The sequence below is a fragment of the Cyprinus carpio genome, chromosome A4 (genome assembly GCF_018340385.1).
Source record: "Cyprinus carpio isolate SPL01 chromosome A4, ASM1834038v1, whole genome shotgun sequence".
In the NCBI taxonomy this organism is placed as follows: Eukaryota; Metazoa; Chordata; class Actinopteri; order Cypriniformes; family Cyprinidae; genus Cyprinus; species Cyprinus carpio.
This window is the reverse complement of record NC_056575.1, coordinates 3651369-3671886: the sequence shown is the minus strand read 5'-3', so window position 1 is coordinate 3671886 and position 20518 is coordinate 3651369. Positions and strand designations below refer to the sequence as shown.

The 20518-nt window shown below is 36.2% G+C and overlaps 3 protein-coding genes and 3 long non-coding RNA genes across 10 annotated transcripts in view; 4 read left to right on the top strand and 2 right to left on the bottom strand.

The window, feature by feature from the left end:
- Positions 1-2831, bottom strand: part of LOC109051454 (ankyrin repeat and SOCS box protein 15-like) — a 3886-nt gene extending 1055 nt beyond the window's left edge. Inside the window, exons 1-5 of the mRNA XM_042736151.1 lie at positions 2279-2831; positions 2124-2179; positions 1903-2034; positions 1645-1803; positions 4-258 (exon numbers count right to left, since the gene is read on the bottom strand). Coding sequence (XP_042592085.1) covers positions 4-258; positions 1645-1803; positions 1903-2034; positions 2124-2179; positions 2279-2313 — 637 coding nt within the window. The 5' untranslated portion in view covers positions 2314-2831. The remainder of the gene's footprint in view (positions 1-3; positions 259-1644; positions 1804-1902; positions 2035-2123; positions 2180-2278) is intronic.
- A 232-nt stretch (positions 2832-3063) lies between these two features.
- LOC109051458 lies at positions 3064-5018 on the top strand. Its single transcript, XR_006157703.1, has 3 exons — positions 3064-3896; positions 4498-4584; positions 4755-5018. It is a non-coding gene; the product is annotated as an uncharacterized LOC109051458 (long non-coding RNA).
- A 1087-nt stretch (positions 5019-6105) lies between these two features.
- LOC122141314 lies at positions 6106-8061 on the top strand. The gene is made up of 3 exons (XR_006157696.1): positions 6106-6309; positions 6917-7003; positions 7171-8061. It is a non-coding gene; the product is annotated as an uncharacterized LOC122141314 (long non-coding RNA).
- Positions 8062-9209: 1148 nt separating this feature from the next.
- On the top strand, positions 9210-14080 carry LOC109076033 (NADH dehydrogenase [ubiquinone] 1 alpha subcomplex subunit 5-like). 2 transcript variants are annotated; one of them, XM_042748242.1, is made up of 6 exons: positions 9210-9249; positions 12896-12910; positions 13338-13382; positions 13548-13664; positions 13753-13818; positions 13908-14080. In XM_042748242.1, exons 1-6 carry the CDS (start codon positions 9214-9216, stop codon positions 14007-14009), a joined length of 381 nt encoding a protein of 126 aa, XP_042604176.1. In that variant the 5' UTR covers positions 9210-9213; the 3' UTR covers positions 14010-14080. The 2 variants fall into 2 exon arrangements, with proteins under 2 accessions (XP_042604176.1, XP_018947409.2); XM_019091864.2 differs by lacking the exon at positions 9210-9249 and having other exon boundaries at positions 12794-12910.
- On the top strand, positions 9963-10599 carry LOC122141315. Its single transcript, XR_006157697.1, has 2 exons — positions 9963-10169; positions 10337-10599. It is a non-coding gene; the product is annotated as an uncharacterized LOC122141315 (long non-coding RNA).
- Positions 14081-14859: 779 nt separating the features above from the next.
- Positions 14860-20518, bottom strand: part of LOC109045659 (receptor-type tyrosine-protein phosphatase zeta-like) — a 36479-nt gene continuing 30820 nt past the window's right edge. For all 4 annotated transcript variants that reach the window (XM_042747088.1, XM_042747092.1, XM_042747105.1 and 1 more), the window contains 9 exons: positions 19494-19629; positions 19261-19407; positions 19087-19180; positions 18031-18104; positions 17822-17950; positions 17586-17735; positions 16388-16530; positions 16167-16302; positions 14860-15783 (listed from right to left, as the gene is read on the bottom strand). In XM_042747088.1, the coding sequence (XP_042603022.1) occupies positions 15649-15783; positions 16167-16302; positions 16388-16530; positions 17586-17735; positions 17822-17950; positions 18031-18104; positions 19087-19180; positions 19261-19407; positions 19494-19629 (1144 nt within the window). In that variant the 3' untranslated portion in view covers positions 14860-15648. The remainder of the gene's footprint in view (positions 15784-16166; positions 16303-16387; positions 16531-17585; positions 17736-17821; positions 17951-18030; positions 18105-19086; positions 19181-19260; positions 19408-19493; positions 19630-20518) is intronic.

Here is a 20518-nt window from a genome sequence, read left to right as displayed (position 1 = left end):
CACCTGACTTACCATTTTGGATAAGGATTGAGAGTATTTCCGGATGTCCGTACTCTGCAGCGATGCCCAGCGGTGTGACCCCATGCCCGTCCCGTCCCATCACCTTCCCCCCTTGTCTCAGCAACAGCATCAGGATGTCCACGCAGCCCACCTTAGCAGCCTCATGGGTGACTGTCCACTTCTTCAAACACAGCTGCCTCACGAAGGCGCCTCCCATTATCAGTGTATATACCATTTCATAAGAGTTTACCCTCACAGCTACAAAGGGAAACGTGGGAATATGATCCTGAAGCCTATTATAAAACTCAAAACCAAGCAGTTTTATGTACTTGTATAAAACCACAATACACTTTCTTTCTTTCTTACATTCACAAGCCGGTGACACGACTGATGATATGATATGTTATTTAATCCTATTTTAATAAAACTGTGCTTAAATTGGCATGTATAGGACAAAGTGTAATTTTGTATGAGGTGGTGAATTTAATAGAATCTGTCAAAAATCTGGGTTACATTTAATCCCAGTCAAAATCAAAAAAAAAAAAAACTTAAAAAGAAATTGTATCTGGCATAAACCAATATTTGATGAGGATGTCCCGATCAGGTTATTTGTGCCCCCTGATCTGATCCGACTCAAATAATTTTATATTGAGTATCCGCCGATATCTCCCGATCCAATACTTTTATATTCCTATAGGAATGTATGTTTGGTGCACACTTCAGGTACATTAAAGTTATTAAATTAAATCCAATATATACAGATTAATGCAGAGAGTAATCAGTTAAAAAAAAGCTTGATCGGCCCAGATCCTTGAGATCTGCTTGGGACATCCCTAACATTTAATAACATTATTTTAGGATCATTTATGTTTTTGGCTTTGACAATATGTTGTGCCAATTAAACACATTTAACCCAATTCTCAGTTGTCAGCTGTAATGTGGAGAAAAACAAAAACTTTTATTTCAACTGTATAAACTACAGTATTTGTACATTATTTTGTTGTGCTAAAGTAATGCTGATCTCTATATAATTTGAATAAGATTCAATGACAAAAAAAAAAAAATTATGAATTAAAAATGTTGTCCATACAAGATAATTTTCATCACTTCATTACATTTATGAGAATCACATTAAATTGGGTAAAATGTGCTTTATTAAAAAATATTAATGGTCTTAAAACATTATAAAATTGTTATTAATAATAATAATAATATATTCATAATTAAATCTCTTTATTAATGCCAAATATATTTTCTTGTTTTTTTATTTAATTATTTATTATTTTCTTATGTTAGGGGAAATAAAGTTCTGTCATTTATTCACGAGATTCACCTGGGGAAGTTTTTCAAATAACTTTTGTTTATAATGACATCTGCTTAAAGGGACAGTTCACCAAACAGTTGACGGTAGCCATTGACATCCATAGTATTTTTTTTTTTTCATACAATGGAAGTCAATGGCTACCGTCAACTGTTTGTCTACCAACATTCTTAAAAATATCATCTTTTGTGCTCAAAAGATGAAAGAAACGTATACAAATGGAGCATGCTCATTTTAATTTTTGGGTGAACTATCCCTTTAATTGCTTATAGAGAGCTCCAACAAGAGATAAGACTGATTTGATTATGTTTTTGTTGTAATACCCAGAAGTAGTGGAGTCTCATTCCTGCTGTTGGGGTTGTGTGGAGATGCTCCGTGTTGGAGAAGAACTTTTACGCTCTGCACATGCCCTGCTTGACAAGCCAGTGTCAGAGCGGTGTCTCCATCGAATGTCATCTCCTCCATGCTCAGCTCATGAGATGCTATCCAGGAAAAAAAGATGCCAATATATATACCTCTGCCTTATATCGAGCTAATTGTGACTCATTTATGTGTACTTTATCAGACGTGATTCTGCTCACCCAGGAGGACGCAATCCAACACATAGACATCAGGCTGGACAGACGCTCTGTGCATCGGAAGCCAACCTCTGCTGTCTCTTTCCTTAAAGGCATCACTGTACTTGTGCAAGCGCCTCAGTGCAAACACGTCACCTGAATAATGTTGCACAACCATATGAGGAATATCATGCTATTGGGCAATCAAAATAGAGCATTGATAATTAGGCACACGTATGAAGTACCTTGATCTATTGCAGATAAAACCTTGAGGTTTTCATCACTGACTGTTTCCAAAGTCCTGCATGAGAGAATGTGTGAGACCAAAAAATACCTTTGTTTGAAGTATATTATTATTGTCGTTAAATTGCAAGTATATTGAAATAAGTATTGTGCATACCTTTGTGATACGTTCAAAACAGAGACTGCAAGCATCTTGGAGGCTTATTTGAATAACAAACTCAATGAGCTGATCTTCATCTATTTATTCCATGTAGTCCATTGTCGTTTCAGAGCTCAAAAAGATGCACACATGAACAAAACTCCAATCTCGATGAAAACCCGAGTCATGCAGATGGATTACAAAACACAGTTGTCACTGTGAATCTGCACTGAAACTTTTTAATTAACTATCAGAAGAAATCTCATGCACCTTGCAGCGCTGCAAAACGGACTGAATGTTTCTTCACAGGTCCTGGAGGATATATTTAGTGCTGACGCATTCTTGACACTCTAAGAATGCGGGTCACTTTGACACGACAAGGCAAAAAGGGTTTGAGTTTCCTCACGTGTTGCGGTTCACGGGCACACATGGTCTTTAATTTGCTTTCTTAAAACCTAGACAGAAGACATACAAATCTGCACAATACAGATACAAACACACATTATCTGAACGAGGATTGTTTCATGATGTTCAGCTTTATGTGTGTGTGTTTATGTGCTCAATGTGCAGGTAATTGTTGCTCATGTTCAGTCTTCGATTGAATATTTGGAAAACAAAACCATTTGACTGATTTGATTGTTCAAGTCTGTTAATAATCTTCCTTTTTAAACATCTGCCTTTTCACAATGCAGAATCTGTTTTGCACACAATAAATTTGACATTAAAAAAAAAACAATAAAATACAGAATGTTATGGAAAGAATGCCCGTTGTTATTAATTGGGTCCACTTACGAAGTTTGGTGACCTTGAAGAAGCTTCCAGGCACTTGACCTTTTAAAATACAATGTAATTCTTTTTGATGTTAGAATGTCTATCTTTGTGCGTATGTATCCTTCATTAGATGTCTAATATAATGTATTGGGTTATTACTAACACCAGCAGCTCACATAATGGAAAAAACTCGTAATCCCTCAGCAGAGTTTTGTTCCATCACACATACCAAGTAGTCTTCAAATAAACCTGAAGGACGTGATCAGTTGAAGCAGGTGTGTGTTGAATCTAGACTCTGCAGGGCTCCAGGAATTGAATTTGACTCCCCTTCTCTACACCAGTGGTATATTTGGCAATTGAACACCTCATTTGTTGGCACAAGGTGGCGTATTTACAATATAGTAAACACTGTGTAACTTTTGGGTCACAGGGAATAACGTCATCATGTGTTAGACATGATCAGCTTACATAAATACATCCTCTCACACCAGGGTTTCACAGAAGGATGGTTACCAATCTAGCCACAACAGAATCGCTGTTAAATCAAATAAAATAATCAGTGTGTTAACGTGCTCCCCCTTGTGAACAATAAGTGTATCTTACTGAAAGAACAGCATCACCCAAATACTCCAGCAGACTCATTAAAGCCCTGCTTTGACAATAATACATCAATACAAATGAAAACTGCGTCACCACGAGGCGGCGCAATCGGGTTCAGCTTCAGTCTGACTTCCTCACTGCTTGACAACAGTCACAACAACACCACGTGCAGGTCCTGCAGAGCTGTTAGTCACTTTGACAGCACATCTTTCAGCTCGACAGCAAACAAACCCGCGTGATAAAACGAGTGTCACGCGACTCACCTGTAAGTAACTGAATGTGAATGTAAGAAATGTCAGAGCAGAGCAGTTTTGTCAGTTCATTTAGAGTCATGTAACGATAGATTCAACAGACACAGAGCGAAAACACTTGGAACAAAAGCCTCAAAAGATGGATTTCGATGATGATGTTGTTTAAAATGTGTTTGTTACTGGACAGCTAGCAGTGTATTCAGACACTCACATCTTCTGTGAAGGTTGATCACAGACTGTGTTTACATGCTGAACCTGTCAGATCTTCAGAATAACAAATCAATCAGTTGTTGTGCTACCTTAATAATCTTTAAATGAAAGGAGAATAATAAATAATCGTGCTGTTTGCCTCTTCTGAAAGAATGAATGAATATGCACATTTATTTAATTAAAAACGTCTTAACTAAACTGGGGATACAAGCAGATTGAACTAAAAGATTATTAAAGGTACAGGATTGTTTACGTAATAGTAATAGACTCTGCGATATTTTTACACTGTTTAGGAATTTAGTTTATGTACTTAATTTATATTTGTTAACTATTATTTAATTTATTTTTAGATTTTTTAGATGCAGTGTGTCTAATAATGTGTGTATGTGTGTCTTGTCTCTCCAGAAGAAGTGATGTGTTGTTGGTTGGAAGCAGAGCTCTGGACGTGTGGACAGATGTTGACTGTAATGATGGACATCTGCTCATGGACAGGTGAAGTATCTCGTGTGTGAATGTGTGTTCTAGTGCACTAAACATGTAGGTTACCATCATCTTCTTTTTGAAGGGCCTTCCTTTGAAAAGCAAATGATGGGAACCTAAGTATGTGGGGAAGGGATGTGGGATGAGAATTTTTATGCAGCTTTATTTTTTTTTTTTTTCAGTGTGTGCAAAAGTATAACCGCTGCGTGTCACAGTGCTGGAAGCTCCAGGGGGAGACCGTACTGATATCCCCCTTCTTCAGGCGCGCCTTCACACACACTACTCCATTCACTCGTATCGCAGAGACCTGGCTGGGATTGAACCAGCAACCTCTGAACCGTGAGGCAGCGCTCTTACCTGCGAGCCACAGATCTCTTGCTGGAGCACCTGAAGGAACTTATATTTGACTGTTTACCTGTGATTTCCCAATAAAGAAGTTGAAAGAAGCGGCGTATATGATTTTTGGAGGTGGGATTTGAACTCACATCTCCATCACAGTCTCATCCTCAGAGAACATGTGTTTATCCACTAACCCATCATGGATTTCATGCTGTGTTTTGCCGTTTGAGTGACTTTGTTGGCTGAGATGGATTTAAAATAAGCAATAGTGGGATTTGAGTCTGTGGAGCTGATGAAAATTTCGAACAGGCTTTTATTGAGAGATTTGTTGTAAATTATGAATAATAATCATGGGGTTTGAACCAGGACTTTCCTGTTTGTGACTGAAGACTTCAACCACTGAGCCACAGAAGCAGTGATGCTGTTTTTTTGGATTTTAGAGTCATTTAGCTTTATTTTAAAGTTTATATTGTTGTAGGTTTAGGCTGAGTAAAAGACGTTCAATGCCAATTTGAACACATCTCTGGTGCAGCTTCATGAGTCAAAATCCCATGTTTAGCCACTGTACCACTGTGCTTCAGATAAAACAGATGGTTTACTATTGTTTTATGTTTGTAATGTAAACCTCATTTTCAGTAAAACTTGCTGGATTTGACACAGTTCTTTTTTTTACACCCAAAGGCGATTTTCTTCTGTACCACTGAGATTGTGCTGAATTCACTGTTGTCTTTGGTCTTTCACATGAGCATTTATTATAATCAATGCAGCATGTCATTCACAAAAATCACCACAGGAGGGCGACACCAGTTTAGGTTTATTTGACTGGACTGTAATTCACAAAACTCACCACAACGTGTCTAATGAGTCTACTGTGACCCAAGACTAACGAACGCCCTCCTGTGGTGTTTTTTGTGCGTTGCTATTTTAGCTCATTGTTTGTGTGTGATTTTGTTCTGTCCTCTTCTACTAAAACAAAATGAAATGCAAAAAAAAGTCAGAGGACCTAAAGCAGGCCCTCCTGTGGTGATTTTTGGGAATTACACCGCTGCAAATCGAGTCTAATGAACTTAAACAGGAATTTGTACTGTTCTATCTGTTTTTGTTTTGTTATATATTTATATTTAATAAAAATCAACAATTTCTCACGAATAGCAGAGAAACTGAAGTGCGGTTTTTCATCCGCTCCACGAGGCGGCGCAAGCGGGCTTCAGCTTCAGTCTGACACCTTCGACTGCGTGACAACATGACGCTCGAGAGTCACAACAACAACAACACGTGCGGATCCTGCAGATGAGAGCTGTCAATGTCAGTTTAACAACATGTTTTTCAGCTAATCTGCAAATAAATCCGACACACGGTCCGATGAAACGCTGGCATCGAGTGTGACGCGACTCACCTGTAAGTAACTTAAAGCGCATTTCTCTTGTTCAGTGACGTGCACGCGCTGTTTAGCAGATGATTCTGTAGTTGTTGCGTTTCGTTTATAATCTCTGATCGAATGGCCCTGATATTGACTTTGTAAAGTGTAATAACGAGGGCTCGTGCTGTTTGTCTGTTGATCGTGCAGCAGCTGTTGTGTGAAGCTCTGATGATTCTAGTTCTGACGGACATAATAAGAGCACAGCCTTTAAAATGCTCTTTTATTTGTTTTAAAACATATGTCGTAAAAACACTCTGCGATTGCTTTTATTGCGAATCATTTGCTCGCGATGTTTCTATAATCCTGTTCTCAGGTTTTGTTCGGGGATTATTTTAGATGGGAAGATTGTTTTTTATTATTATTCGGCATTTCCATTGGTTTTTTTGGGGGGGGGCAGGGGGGGGCTGAACCGAAAGAATAGTAAACTAAATTAAACTGATTGAGAAAGCGTTACAGAAGTATAATAGAGTCTGCAGTGTTTTATAAATATGCAACACTAATATATATATATTTTTTTTAATGACCTGTTTTTAGTCTTGATGTGCAGTATGTCTAATAATGTGTGTATGTGTGTTGACTCTCCAGAAGAAGTGATGTGTTGTTGGTTGGAAGCAGAGCTCTGGACGTGTGGACAGATGTTGACTGTAATGATGGACATCTGCTCATGGACAGGTGAAGTATCTCGTGTGTGAATGTGTGTTCTAGTGCACTAAACATGTAGGTTACCATCATCTTCTTTTTGAGGGCCTCCTCTTTGAAAAGCAAATGATGAGAACCTAAGTAGCTGGGGAAGGGACGCGGGATGAGATTTTTTATGCAGCTTTATTTATTTTTTTCAGTGTGTGCAAAAGTATAACCGCTGCTGGTCACAGTGCCAGAAGCTCCAGGGGGAGACCGTACTGGTATCCCCCTTCTTCAGGCACACCTTCACACACACTCCTCCATTCACTCGTATTGCAGAGACCTGGCTGGGATCGAACCAGCAGCCTCTGAACCGTGAGGCAGCGCTCTTACCTGCGAGCCACAGATCTCTTGCTGGAGCACCTGAAGGAACTTATATTTGACTGTTTACCTGTGATTTCCCAATAAAGAAGTTGAAAGAAGCTGCGTATATGATTTTTGGAGGTGGGATTTGAACTCACATCTCCATCACAGTCTCATCTTCAGAGAACATGTGTTTATCCACTAACCCATCATGGATTCCACGTTTGTTTTAGCGTTTCAGTGACTTTGTTGGCTGAGATCGATTTAAAGTAAGCAATAGTCTGATTTGAGTCTGTGGAGCTGATGAACATTTCGAACAGGCTTTTATTGAGAGATTTGTTCTAAATGATGAATAATAATCATGGGGTTTGAACCAGGACTTTCCTGTTTGTGACTGATGACTTCAACCACTGAGCCACAGAAGCAGTGATGCTGTTTTTTGATTTTAAAGTCATTTAGATTTATTTTAAAGTTTATATTGTTGTAGGTTTAAGCTGAGTAAAAGACGTTTAATGCCAATTTGAACACATCTCTGTTGCAGCTTCATGAGTCAAAATCCCATGTATAGCCACTGCACCACTGTGCTTCAGATAAAACAGATGGTTTACTGTCATTTTATGTTTGTAATGTAAACCTCGTTTTCAGTAAAACTTGCTGGATTTGACACAGTTCTTTTTTTACACCAAAAGGCGATTATCCTCTGTACCACTGAGATTGTGCTGAATACACTGTTGTCTTTGGTCTTTCACATGAGCATTTATTATAATCAATGCAGCATGTCATTCACAAAAATCACCACAGGAGGGCGACACCAGTTTAGGTTTATTTGACTGGACTGTAATTCACAAAACTCACCACAACGTGTCTAATGAGTCTACTGTGACCCAAGACTAACGAACGCCCTCCTGTGGTGTTTTTTGTGCGTTGCTATTTTAGCTCATTGTTTGTGTGTGATTTTGTTCTGTCCTCTTCTACTAAAACAAAATGAAATGCAAAAAAGTCAGAGGACCTAAAGCAGGCCCTCCTGTGGTGATTTTTGTGAATTACACCGCTACAAATTGAGTCTAATGAACTTAAACAGGAATTTATTCTGTTCTCTCTGTTTTTGTTTAAATACACATTTTAAAAAAATCTAACATTTTTCACGAATAGCAGAATGAGAGAAACCGAAGTGCAATTTTTCATCCGCTCCACGAGGCGGCGCAAGCGGGTTTCAGCTTCAGTCTGACACCTTCGACTGCGTGACAACATGACGCTCGAGAGTCACCAGGGGGGAAGGAAGTCGACCGGAAGTTGAAGTCGGCCGGGTGCCGCCATCTTGTAGCAGAACTTCACTTGCGTTAGCATCCTATTGACTCCCATTCATTTTGGCGTCACTTTGACAGCGAATAACTTTACATCTGAGGCGTTTAAAGACTCCATTTGTCCATTATTTATTTCTAAAGATACACGACGATGTATAAAGGGCTCCATTACCTTCTATGTTACATTATGGCCCCGTAGAAAACAGTTTTTGTAAAAAATAGGCTAACGATTGCGTCATAACCACTCGACTCTCTGTCGCAAAGTAGAGAAATTACCGTACAGACAGGAGGAGAAGCTCGCAGGCAATCGGGGAGACGTCAAGAGATATGGCGTACTGGCGTTACATTTTAAAATACTATACAAAATAATTAATCAGAATACTTACTCCTGCTCACTCAGGCCAAAGAAACTCCCCGCTCAAGCTCGCCGTCTCTGCAAGATTAACGATGGCAGTTTGCACGCACAGCTACTAGAAGGTTTACATCTGTCAGACAGGTTGCTGACGTCATCAAGATTAGTTTGAGTCTGCGCGTCAGAAACGGAAGTTCTAAAAATCGCTAAAAATGGGCTTCACTTGTCTCAATTGAGTTCCAATGGGGTCGCTGTGTCCATTTCTTTTACTGTCTATGAGAGTCACAACAACAACAACACGTGCGGATCCCGCAGATGAGAGCTGTCAATGTCAGTTTAACAACATGTTTTTCAGCTAATCTGCAAATAAATCCGACACAAGGTCAGTTGATGAGATTGAATAGAGTGTGTGGAGATTCTGCTGTAAGTAACTTAAAGCGCATTTCTCTTGTTCAGTGACGTGCACGCGCTGTTTAGCAGATGATTCTGTAGTTGTTGCGTTTCGTTTATAATCTCTGATCGAATCGCCCTGATATTGACTTTGTAAAGTGTAATAATGAGGGCTCGTGCTGTTTGTCTGTTGATCGTGCAGCAGCTGTTGTGTGAAGCTCTGATGATTCTAGTTCTGACGGACATAATAAGAGCACAGCCTTTAAAATGCTGTTTTATAGTGAAAAAAAAAAAAAAACAATTGTCGCAAAAAATTAAAAGCATGATGCAAAATATTAAATGTGATGTTAGAGCAGTTTGCAGTCAGTGACTAAACACTGAATCATTTACTCTTGATGTTTATATAATCCTATTCTCATGTTTTGTAGATCAGGGATTATTTTGGATGGGAAGATTGTTTATTATTATTATTCAGTATTTTCATTGTAGTTTTTTTTTTTTTGTGGCCTGCAAGAAAGTAATTCAATTAATAGCATCATCAGAGTTAAAAATGAACAGTAAACTGAATTAAACTGATTGAGACAGTGTTACAGATGTATAATAGAGTCTGCAGTGTTTTATAAATAGCAACATTCATATAGTTCTTTATTTTAATGACCTGTTTTTAGTCTTGATATGCAGTATGTCTAATAATGTGTGTATGTGTGTGTTGACTCTCCAGAAGAAGTGATGTGTTGTTGGTTGGAAGCAGAGCTCTGGACGTGTGGACAGATGTTGACTGTAATGATGGACATCTGCTCATGGACAGGTGAAGTATCTCGTGTGTGAATGTGTGTTCTAGTGCACTAAACATGTAGGTTACCATCATCTTCTTTTTGAGGGCCTTCCCTTTGAAAAGCAAATGATGGTAACCTAAGTAGCTGGGGAAGGGACGCGGGATGAGAATTTTTATGCAGCTTTGTTTATTTTTTTCAGTGTGTGCAAAAGTATAACCGCTGCGGGTCACAGTGCTGGAAGCTCCAGGGGGAGACCGTACTGATATCCCCCTTCTTCAGGCGCGCCTTCACACACACTCCTCCATTCACTCGTATCGCAGAGATCTGGCTGGGATCAAACCAGCAACCTCTGAACCGTGAGGCAGCGCTCTTACCTGCGAGCCACAGACTCTTGCTGGAGCACCCGAAGGAACTTATATTTGACTGTTTACCTGTGATTTCCCAATAAAGAAGTTAAAAGAAGCTCTGTGTGGGATTTGAACCCATGTCTCCATCACAGTCTCATCCTCAGAGGACGTGTGTTTATCCACTAACCCATCATGGATCAATTTAATTGAGATGGATTTAAATTAAGAACTAATGGGATTTGAACTCAGATCTCCCAAGTTAAAACACAAAGCTTTATCTCCTCATCCACTGAGTCTGTAGAGCTGATGAATGTTTCGGACAGGCTTTTTTTGAGAGATTTTTTTTCCTAAACCATGAATAACTTTAGTGATTGGTGGATTTGAACCCAGACTTTCACATTTGCAAGTGTTTAACCACTGAGCCACAGAAGCTGTGAGGTTTTGTTTTTATGGTCATTTAGATTTTAAGTTTAGCTGAGTAAAAGGCATTCATGACATCTGTGTGCTTTGAACACGTCTCTGGCGCAGCTTCACATTACGTAACATGTTCAGCCTCTGCACCGCTGCACTTTATTCGTTTTCAAAGTTTTATCTTGTTTGAATCTCATTTTAAGTGATAAAACAATGGATTTGAACGAGTAATTTCAAAGCCAAAGGTGAGCAGTTATCCACTGTACCACAGTGACTGTGCTGAAAACAGTTTTTGGTCTTTTACATTAGAATGTATTACTATCAGTTTAATTTTTGTCATTTAAACCTCAAGACCTTGTGCTTTCTTTTAAATATTTATTAAGATTATCATTATCAAAAATACTCAGTTACAGTCCTTGATAGTCACTGACATCGCAAGAACTTTGAATTTTAAATCCAGAACTGTTATTATCCGGCTAAACAAAAATATTGGTTTCAGTTCTGCTTTATACACTAATTGGCCACAAGAGGGAGATGAACACATCAATCCTTATTATGAATATTTAAATATTCAATCGGTATTTTATTTCTACTACTCAAAGATAAAATGCTGGCTATGACAGTGTCTGTTACAGTACTTTAGTTTTTTCCATAGTGGAAAAATCCCTATTAATTAAGGGTAAATATGTGTTCAGCTCCCTTTTGTGGCCAATTAGTGTATCAGCATTAATCAAAGACAGAGTCGCTCTGACCAGCCGTAGACTTAAAGACTCCGAGGAGGTTTTTTCACATAAACTAGAATCAGAGGAAAGTTACTGCCCTCGTGTGGTGACTTGTGGAATTGCAAATTTGCAACTTATTTTTTGTCTATATTTTCTATCAAAAATATCTTGTTTTAAATTGTCTTGCATTTATATATATATATATATATTTTTTTTTTTTTTTTTTTTTTGATAAATTATTGATTACTGAAAAAATGATTTCCTAAAATAAATAAATGATATTTTTAAGCCTCTAGTAAGAGAGACTAAACCATCCTCCTGTGGTGAATTTTAAGTATTATACTGCTGCAATTAATTTAAGACTTCATTTACAGCGATTTGATTTATATATGTAAAATATTTTTAAAAAGCATACTTTTAAAGTAAAGTACTTTTAAGGAACAAAGTACAATATTGTTGTTGTGACATTGAATTTGTACAATATTTTTGATTCATTTTGTTAAAATAAATTTACATTGTTTTTTAAAAATTATTATTACATTAGTATTAGTATTATTTAGTAAGACATTATTATTACATTAGTATTAGTATTATTTAGTAAGACAAGGCAGACAAATTTAATTTTAAGAGATTAATTTCAAGACATAATAGATCACATAATAGATCATTTTTAAAAATGAACACACACACCCGGAGCAGTGGGCAGCCATTTTTTTTTTAGTAGGAAGAGGAATTTAATTTTAATTTTTTGATTTTAATTTATAGTAGTTATTTTTAATTTTGTAATACGATATTGAGTAATTTAATTTTGAGATATTTAATTAATAAAATAAAATAAATCATTTAATATTTAAAACTTAAATAATATATAGAGAACTTGGCTAAAAAAAGAACAAATAATATTTAATAAACAGTTAACTTTTTTATTTTTATTATTATTATGCTTTAAACGACAGATACAGAACAATACAACAGACATTATAAAGCCAGGAGAAAGGAGTTTCATTTAATGCAAATTAAAATGAAAGAGTACCTTTTCCTTTGATAAACATAGAAGCATCATACCTGTTAACTGTTTAACATCACTACAGTGCCAGAAGATGTGGGGTACAGTTTCCTAGTGCAAAGAGCAATTAACATCAATATCATTCTTAAACTTACGGAGAAAATGTTAAACAGGGTCGAATTTATGATTTATTTTATCTGGTCAATAAACAGTTAACTACGGGCCTCGGACGTCACACTCAGGCGACGGAAGTTGCGTCAGCAGAAATGGCTGGTTTGATCAAGAAGGTACGTGCGGAGGTCATGAAAATATATCATTAAAACTATTGATATTCATCCGTAAATTAATCTTGTTTCTAAATACTGGAGCTTTTGAATATCTCCTCGTTTTCTGTACGTCTGTCCCCAGCGTTGCATGTATTTAAATGCACGAGTTGTGCTTTGTTTTGTAGTGAAACCTGAATTACCGCCATCCTACAGAAAATAGGGTTTATAATAATAATACAAGTGATTAGTTCGGTGGTTTAGTGTCCTTTTGGAGATGTAAATGTCGTGCATGGGAAATCAAGTTGTGCATTTGACACTTAAAAGTGAGATTTATAGAATGGTGAATTTTGTATTAATGGTTAAATGTTGAATGACTTTATTTGACGCGTTCATTCAAGAGTAATGTTCATGCATGGAAATATGCATCTTTTGGTCGTCTTGTTTTTAGACCACAGGCTTGGTTGGCCTTGCTGTCTCCCACAATCCACATGAGGTGAGTGTTTTGATTTAATTTTCATCAATTCTATTTTTTCTTGCATATATTTTTGTACTTGCATGTACAATCTAGGTGTTTTGTTTGTTGTAAAGTTGTGTTTTGAGTTAGAGGACTTGTACATATCAGAATGCTGTCTATTGAATTGTTGCTTTCTTTCCCCAACGTCTTCGGATTCTGTACACAAAGATCCTGGGCTCTCTACAAACTATGCCTCAGGATGCCGCTTACAGAAAATACACCGAGCAACTGATCAACGACAGATTCAACCACGTCAAAGCTGTGAGAAATTTGAGATTTAGGTTTAAGTATTAAAATGCATATTGATATGCGTCCTAATTTCTATATATGTCACGTTTGTGCTATAAAGGAGCCAGACGTAGAAAAGCTTGAAAAAAAAATCAACTGTGGGCAGATTGAGGAGGTTATTGCACAGGTGAGAAGATCGCAAAGCCTCATTTAGAGAAGTGCGTTTATAGAGAGTGAATACAGCGTGCTGTACCTCCGTCTGTCTGGTGTCTGCAGGCTGAGGCTGAGCTGGCTCTGTCCAGGAAGATGACAGAATGGAAACCGTGGGAACCTCTCGTAGAGGAAGCACCGGCGAACCAGTGGAAATGGCCCATCTGAAGTCCTCACGATGTTCGTGTACATATATCATGTTTATATTAAATACTAAATAAATAAACTCTGTCCAGTTAGGTTGTGCGGTTTCTTTTATTACAGCTGTTTGTCATAGATTGAGCTGGAAATGAAACTTACTATGAACTCATCATTGCCAGCACATTATGAGATCATATGATATAGGAAATATTACGCAATTAACCATTCTATCAAATTTGACCAGGCAATGAGAGGGAACAATTACTCCAGTGAAGGACTTTTAGAGTAAAATGTATATGTGCATATATTATAAAATCAGTTTTGATTTGGAGTTGTAGCCTTGTGCTGAATGAGACTGAGGTCTGACACAAGCTCCAATAAAAACGTAAAATGACCAAAAATAAACATCAAATATCAATCCATTGGAAGCCGAATAACACATACAATATGCAATTTTTTTTTTTTTGTGTGTGTGTGTGTGTGTGTGTGTATTTTTATGAATTTGTGCTATATAGCGTGCCTTTGGCCTTAAATTAACATTAACGTTTTGACGTAAAATTATTTGAATCTCTCAAATATTATCTTGAAAGGTCATAAAATCTGAATGTATAATACATTACTCAATTATCATAATATAATCAATTACGTAATTAGATCAAAATACTTAAATTTTACATTTTTATGCTTTTGGTTAGTAGACGTGCCTACAGACTGACTGACATTAATATTTTATGTTAAAAATGATATGTAGTCTCTCAAATAATCGCACTGCAACACTTTTACACAAAATATTTCACTTCACTTACATTTTGTGGTCAGCAGTTTGGAAGCTCAATGGAAGAAAGTACAATGTTAAGAAATGACAAACACTCGCGAGTGTAGAAGAAATGATGTGCGTGGAAAATCCTGTTTTGTTTTTTTTTACTTTGCTTGCTTTCTTGTATCCAAGTACGTTCTGTGTTAATGCTTGACAAAAGGCCTAAATGATTGGACAGTTTAAATATAAGTTGATAAATATGGAGATATATAACTGAATGGTGCTTATGAAAAGACAGATTTAAATCTAGAAGGATGTGGTACATATTACAAATGAGAAATGTACGAAACATGTCTGTTACAACATATCAACTAAGTTAATTAAGACATTTCTCTACAATGAAAAAAAAAAAAAAACAGAAACATTCAATTTCTACAATAACAAACAGTAAAAAAGAAGCACTAGTCATATAAATGTGTTTTGGTCTGTTGGTGTGGTTTTATATATTAGAATCACACCTCTCTTTTCTAAACTATGAGGCTACATTCAAGAATGCTTTTATATCTAAGATTTTTTTTACACACAAATAGATATCATATGAAATCTTCTGCCCTGCTACTTATAAATATTTCTTCAACAGTTATGTCCGACTAAAATCTAAGACATCACCAGCAATACAGCAGTCACTGCTTTTCCAAAGAGTAGAAATTTTGGCATTAGTTACAACAGTAATATTATATCAAAGCATTTTAAAGTACAAAGGCGATGAAAAGGCACAATAAAAGACCGAATTATAGTTTATCCTGTACCCACGTAGTCTGTGTAGAGACTTAAGGAGGGTTTCAAAAACTACTTTCTCTTGATTCAATGTACACTTCCTTGGGTGAAGGGTGACAGTGGTCTGTATATCTACATGAGAGACTCCAGGCTTTCTGAAGGGTTAGCGGGAACTGTGCCGTTGTTTTCCGAGTGGTGAAGAGCTCTCTCGTCCTCCTTGGTGCTCACCAAACTCAGGATGGCTTTGTAGAGGAACTGATACTGATCCTGCACACACAGGACCCAAAAATGAGAACTTACTGAACATTTCTCACACTCACTCCATCCAAGATGTGTTTGTTTCGTCAGAACAGATTTGGAGAAATATAGCTTTGCATCACTTGCTCACCTCTGCAGTGAATGGGTGCCGTCAGAATGAGAGTCCAAACAGCTTACAAACACGCAGCTTTTCTCTTCATAAGACATTAACTGATGGACTGGAGTGGTGTGGATAATTGTGATGTTTTTATCAGCTGTTTGGATTCTCATTCTGACGGCACCCATTCACTCCAGAGGATCCATTGGTGAGCAGTTTCAGTACATCTTCATTTGTGAGTGTATTCCTTTAACCATGCACATTTTATGATTCACATCTTATACAGTCATCTTACAATATCATTGAAGACTCCCGGCCTCATGAGGTTCATCATTCTGGCGGTCTGATAAACGTTTACACTGTTCTCCTCTTCCAGCTGGTTAACCAGGGTGGTCAGTGAACAGAGTAAAGCAGCACTCGTCCCTCCAGACCTGCACAGACACGGTGAGGAATGACACACTCCTCTCTATATCAGTCACTGATAGAGTCTTTCTTGTAAATGCTTTGAGACTCTACCCATCATGGATGATGGCGGGTCCCTCTCGACGTGAGCTCTCTTCTCTGATGATGATGAGGGGCTCAAAGGAGCTGCTGATGGGGCTGTCAGGGTTCGGCCAGCGAGGGCTCTGGTACTGCCGTACCTCCAGCACATAGTCGTCCTGTCACACACAGCCACGCAAAACAAAATCACCACATTTCTGTTGCTCCATAGAATTAACTGCTTCAGAGGTGCAATGTCCAGTACGACTTTCAGAAATGTTCAATGTGAAAGTGTTCAATTTGATTTGTTTTTAATGTCACAAAAACCTCAAAATCAACAAAAATATATACTTTTACATGAAAAATTTAAGCCTTTCTTAGTGCCACTTACAAGTTTTTTTCTGATTATTTTACATTTACATATTAAATTACATTATACATTATTACACAGTGGTATTTTAATAATAATAATTATAATGAATTTATAATATTCTAATTTAATAATATTATAAAGAATAGTTATAATAATAATAATTATGAATAATATTTTACAGTATTATACATTTTCATTGCTGTAATGTGTCCAGATCTTTCACTTAAGTTTTTCTTTAATTTCACATAATTTTTTCAAGTGATTCTCATTAGCATTTCATTTTTGTAATATAGTAAAAAATTAAATAAAGGCAGTACAACTACTACTACTATTTATTTATTATCAGTTTTTACTGATTATTTTACATTTACATATTTAATAATAATAGTATACATGAATAATATTGTAAATAATAATTATAAATAACATTATATTTTTTTGTACAATATTATAAATTGTCATATGTACTGTTATGTGTCCAGATGTTTTACTTTAAATACTTTACTTTAAATGTCAAACCATTTCATGAGTGATTCTCATTACTGTAATATAGTAAAAACTACTGTAATTACATATTTTTTTAAATAAAGGCAGTACAACAACTACTGCCATTTCTTTATTTATTTTCCTGTATTGAGTTGTAAAATACATTTAATTATCATGAAAGTAATATCACAATGAAAATATCATAGCAATAAAAAAAATTCTAATGGCACTAAAATGTCAATAAATTAATTTTATGCAAAAAAATATATATATATTGTCCTGTTGACTGTGGGGTGAAATATGACCCATACATGTTCTTGACAGGTTTTGTGAGGTTTACCCTGAGCAGCTGCAAATGAAATAAGTTTTATTCACCTTTAGGGCCTCCAAAATGAAGTCCTGTACCACAAGCGACTCCCCATTGGACAGGCACAGTTTGTCCTCACCCCTGAAGGTGACAGTGAAGGTCTCGCAGCTGATTGGCTGATCTTTAGTGGGCCAGTACACACACTCTCCGTCACTGCTCTGTGATGGTCAGGAAGTGATAGGCCTCAGTTATTACATAAGGATGTGTGCAGCAGTATAAAGGTGTTTGTGTGCGTGTGACTCACCGCGCTCTGCGTATCTGGCAGAGAAACTATGATCTGTGCATTGTGATCCCAGATCATCCTCCAAAAGTCCTGTATGGTGTTTGGCAGAGGATTCTGGGTAACGATGAACTCGCGGCTCTGATGGTAGCCCTGGAAATGGCACAGACTCGTCGAATCACACCATATTACATACACGAATCTAAACAGGAGCATCAGAACAAGAGTCTTACCATTAAATACGAGGCATTGATGTAGTCTGATGATTCTCCAGGTGCTGTAGACAGACTGACCCTTGACCTCTCCACTGAAGCACAGATGGAGCACATGTGAGGATAAAGATCAGCTGCTACAGTTCACAAAACTCAATGAGCTCACTGATTAATTAGATCTCTAAATACAATTTAAAAAGATCTTTAATATATTCTGAATATAATTCTTGGAAGGTTTAACGGGATACAAATATGATATTATAAATTATTAGATATAGTTATTAAATAGTATTAAATATAATAGTTATTATAAATATGATATTTTAATAAATAATATAAATATTTATGATAAATACAAGATTGAATATGTATAAACATTTGAATATAAATCAATCTTTTTTTTTAAAGACTACCTTTGACTTTTTCTATGTTTATGTATGTATAGAAATAAATATGGCATATTAATAAATAATACAGAATATTTTTTTATAAAAATGTATTATATTTTAAATAAATAGATAAATAAATACACTGCCTATAATTAGTGGAAAAACAGATTATCCTTTGATTCTTTATATTATACTTATGTATATAAATAAATATTCTATTATTTATTCATAATAAATAATATTTATAATAAAAAAATAAACCAATCAATTATATTTTAAATGCATAAATAACTGAATATAATTATTTCAATGAAAACAGGTTACCCTTTCACTTTTTATATATATAATTTATGTATGCATGCATATAAATAAATAATTAACTGAATTTAATTATTTAAAGAAAAACAGGTTACCTTTTTATTTTTTAATATATTTATGTATGCATATAAATAAATATGATATATTAATACATATTTCTAATTTATATTTAACATATTTATGTATACATATTAAATAAATAAAAAGAATAAATTATTTAGGAAATAAAACAGGTTACCCTTTCACTTTACCCTTACCCTTTTACACACACACACACACACACACACACACACACACACACACATATATATATATATAGAAAATGTATGTTAATTAATTATTTATTTATTTTTTTATTGCACACACTCACCAGGCATAAGACAAGATGTCCTGTTTTTAGAAGCATTGCACTCCTTCAAAGCCACTGTGTAATCGCTCTGTTTCACACAACTCTGACTCACCAGCTACAGGAACAAAAGGAAAGATCAATGAATTGCTCAGCGTAATAGTGATTATGGTGGAATCACAAACCCAAGGGTCTCACCTTAAACTGTTTCTCCAGGCGGGTCTTTCCTGTAGGTCCCGGCGTGAGGAGATCATACACATGCGTGTGAATGTGACTGGCGGAGACCAGGGTCTCTTTACTCCTGATGGCCTCCACTAGAGCATCATGGATGAAGATGTACTGCTCCTGCTCGCACACACAAGTATGATGGATATGTCATGTTGCACGCGACTAAGGTATGAAAAGGTTTGAAATAATATATGTTGTCGAACCTCAGTCTGCACCAGGTAATTCCTCTGGGTACGAATGTGTTTGAGGAATCCCATGATGTTCACTGCACTTTCCTCCTTGATCTGCTTCAACATGCTGTCGATCACAATGTAGGTTCCTGTTCTTCCCACACCGGCACTGCGAATCACACATTCAAACATCCTGATGTCCGTCACCAACTGTTATCAACTCTTACTTCAAGTCAGGTCACCTTTATGATATAGTGCTATATGTGACTCTGGAGCACAAAACCAGTCTTAAGTGCCTGGGGAAATTTGTAGCAATAAGCAAAAAAACATTGTATGGGTTCTTTTATGCCAGAAATCATAAGGATATTAAGTAAAGATCATGTTCCATGAAGATATTTTGTAAATTTCCTACTGCAAATATATCAAAACTTAATTTTTGATTAGTAATATTCATTGCCAAGAACTTTATTTGGACAACTTTAAAGGCGATTTTCTCAATATTTAGATTTTTTTTGCACCCTCAGATTCCAGATTTTCAAATAGTTGTATCTCGGCTAAATATCCGATCCTAACAAACCACACATTAATGAAAGCCTATTTCTTCAGCTTTCAGATTATGTATAAATCTCAATATCGATTTTTGGTTTTGTGGTCCAGGATCAATGAATAGAATAATGCCCTTATTCAACTCAATTTTGTTCTAAAATTCACATCTCACAATTCTTACTATATATATACACACACACACAGTATATATAATATAACTGTGACACTTTTTCACAATTTCACAATTCTGACTTTTTCCTTTTCTCAGAATTCAAATATTAAAAATTATTTTTTTTTAATTTTATTCCATGGCAGAAACAAGCTCCCATAAATAAGTGTCAGTGTTCATCAATTATGACTAAGTTGAATCAGCTATAAGCAGCCAGTTTGACAGAAGACAATATTGTCATTTTCCAGCTCAATGTAGCAGTTCTCATCCAATAGTATCAGTGCAGTCAAATCAATGACCATAATAACTTCACCATAATAATTTTATGCTTAATAACTTAACG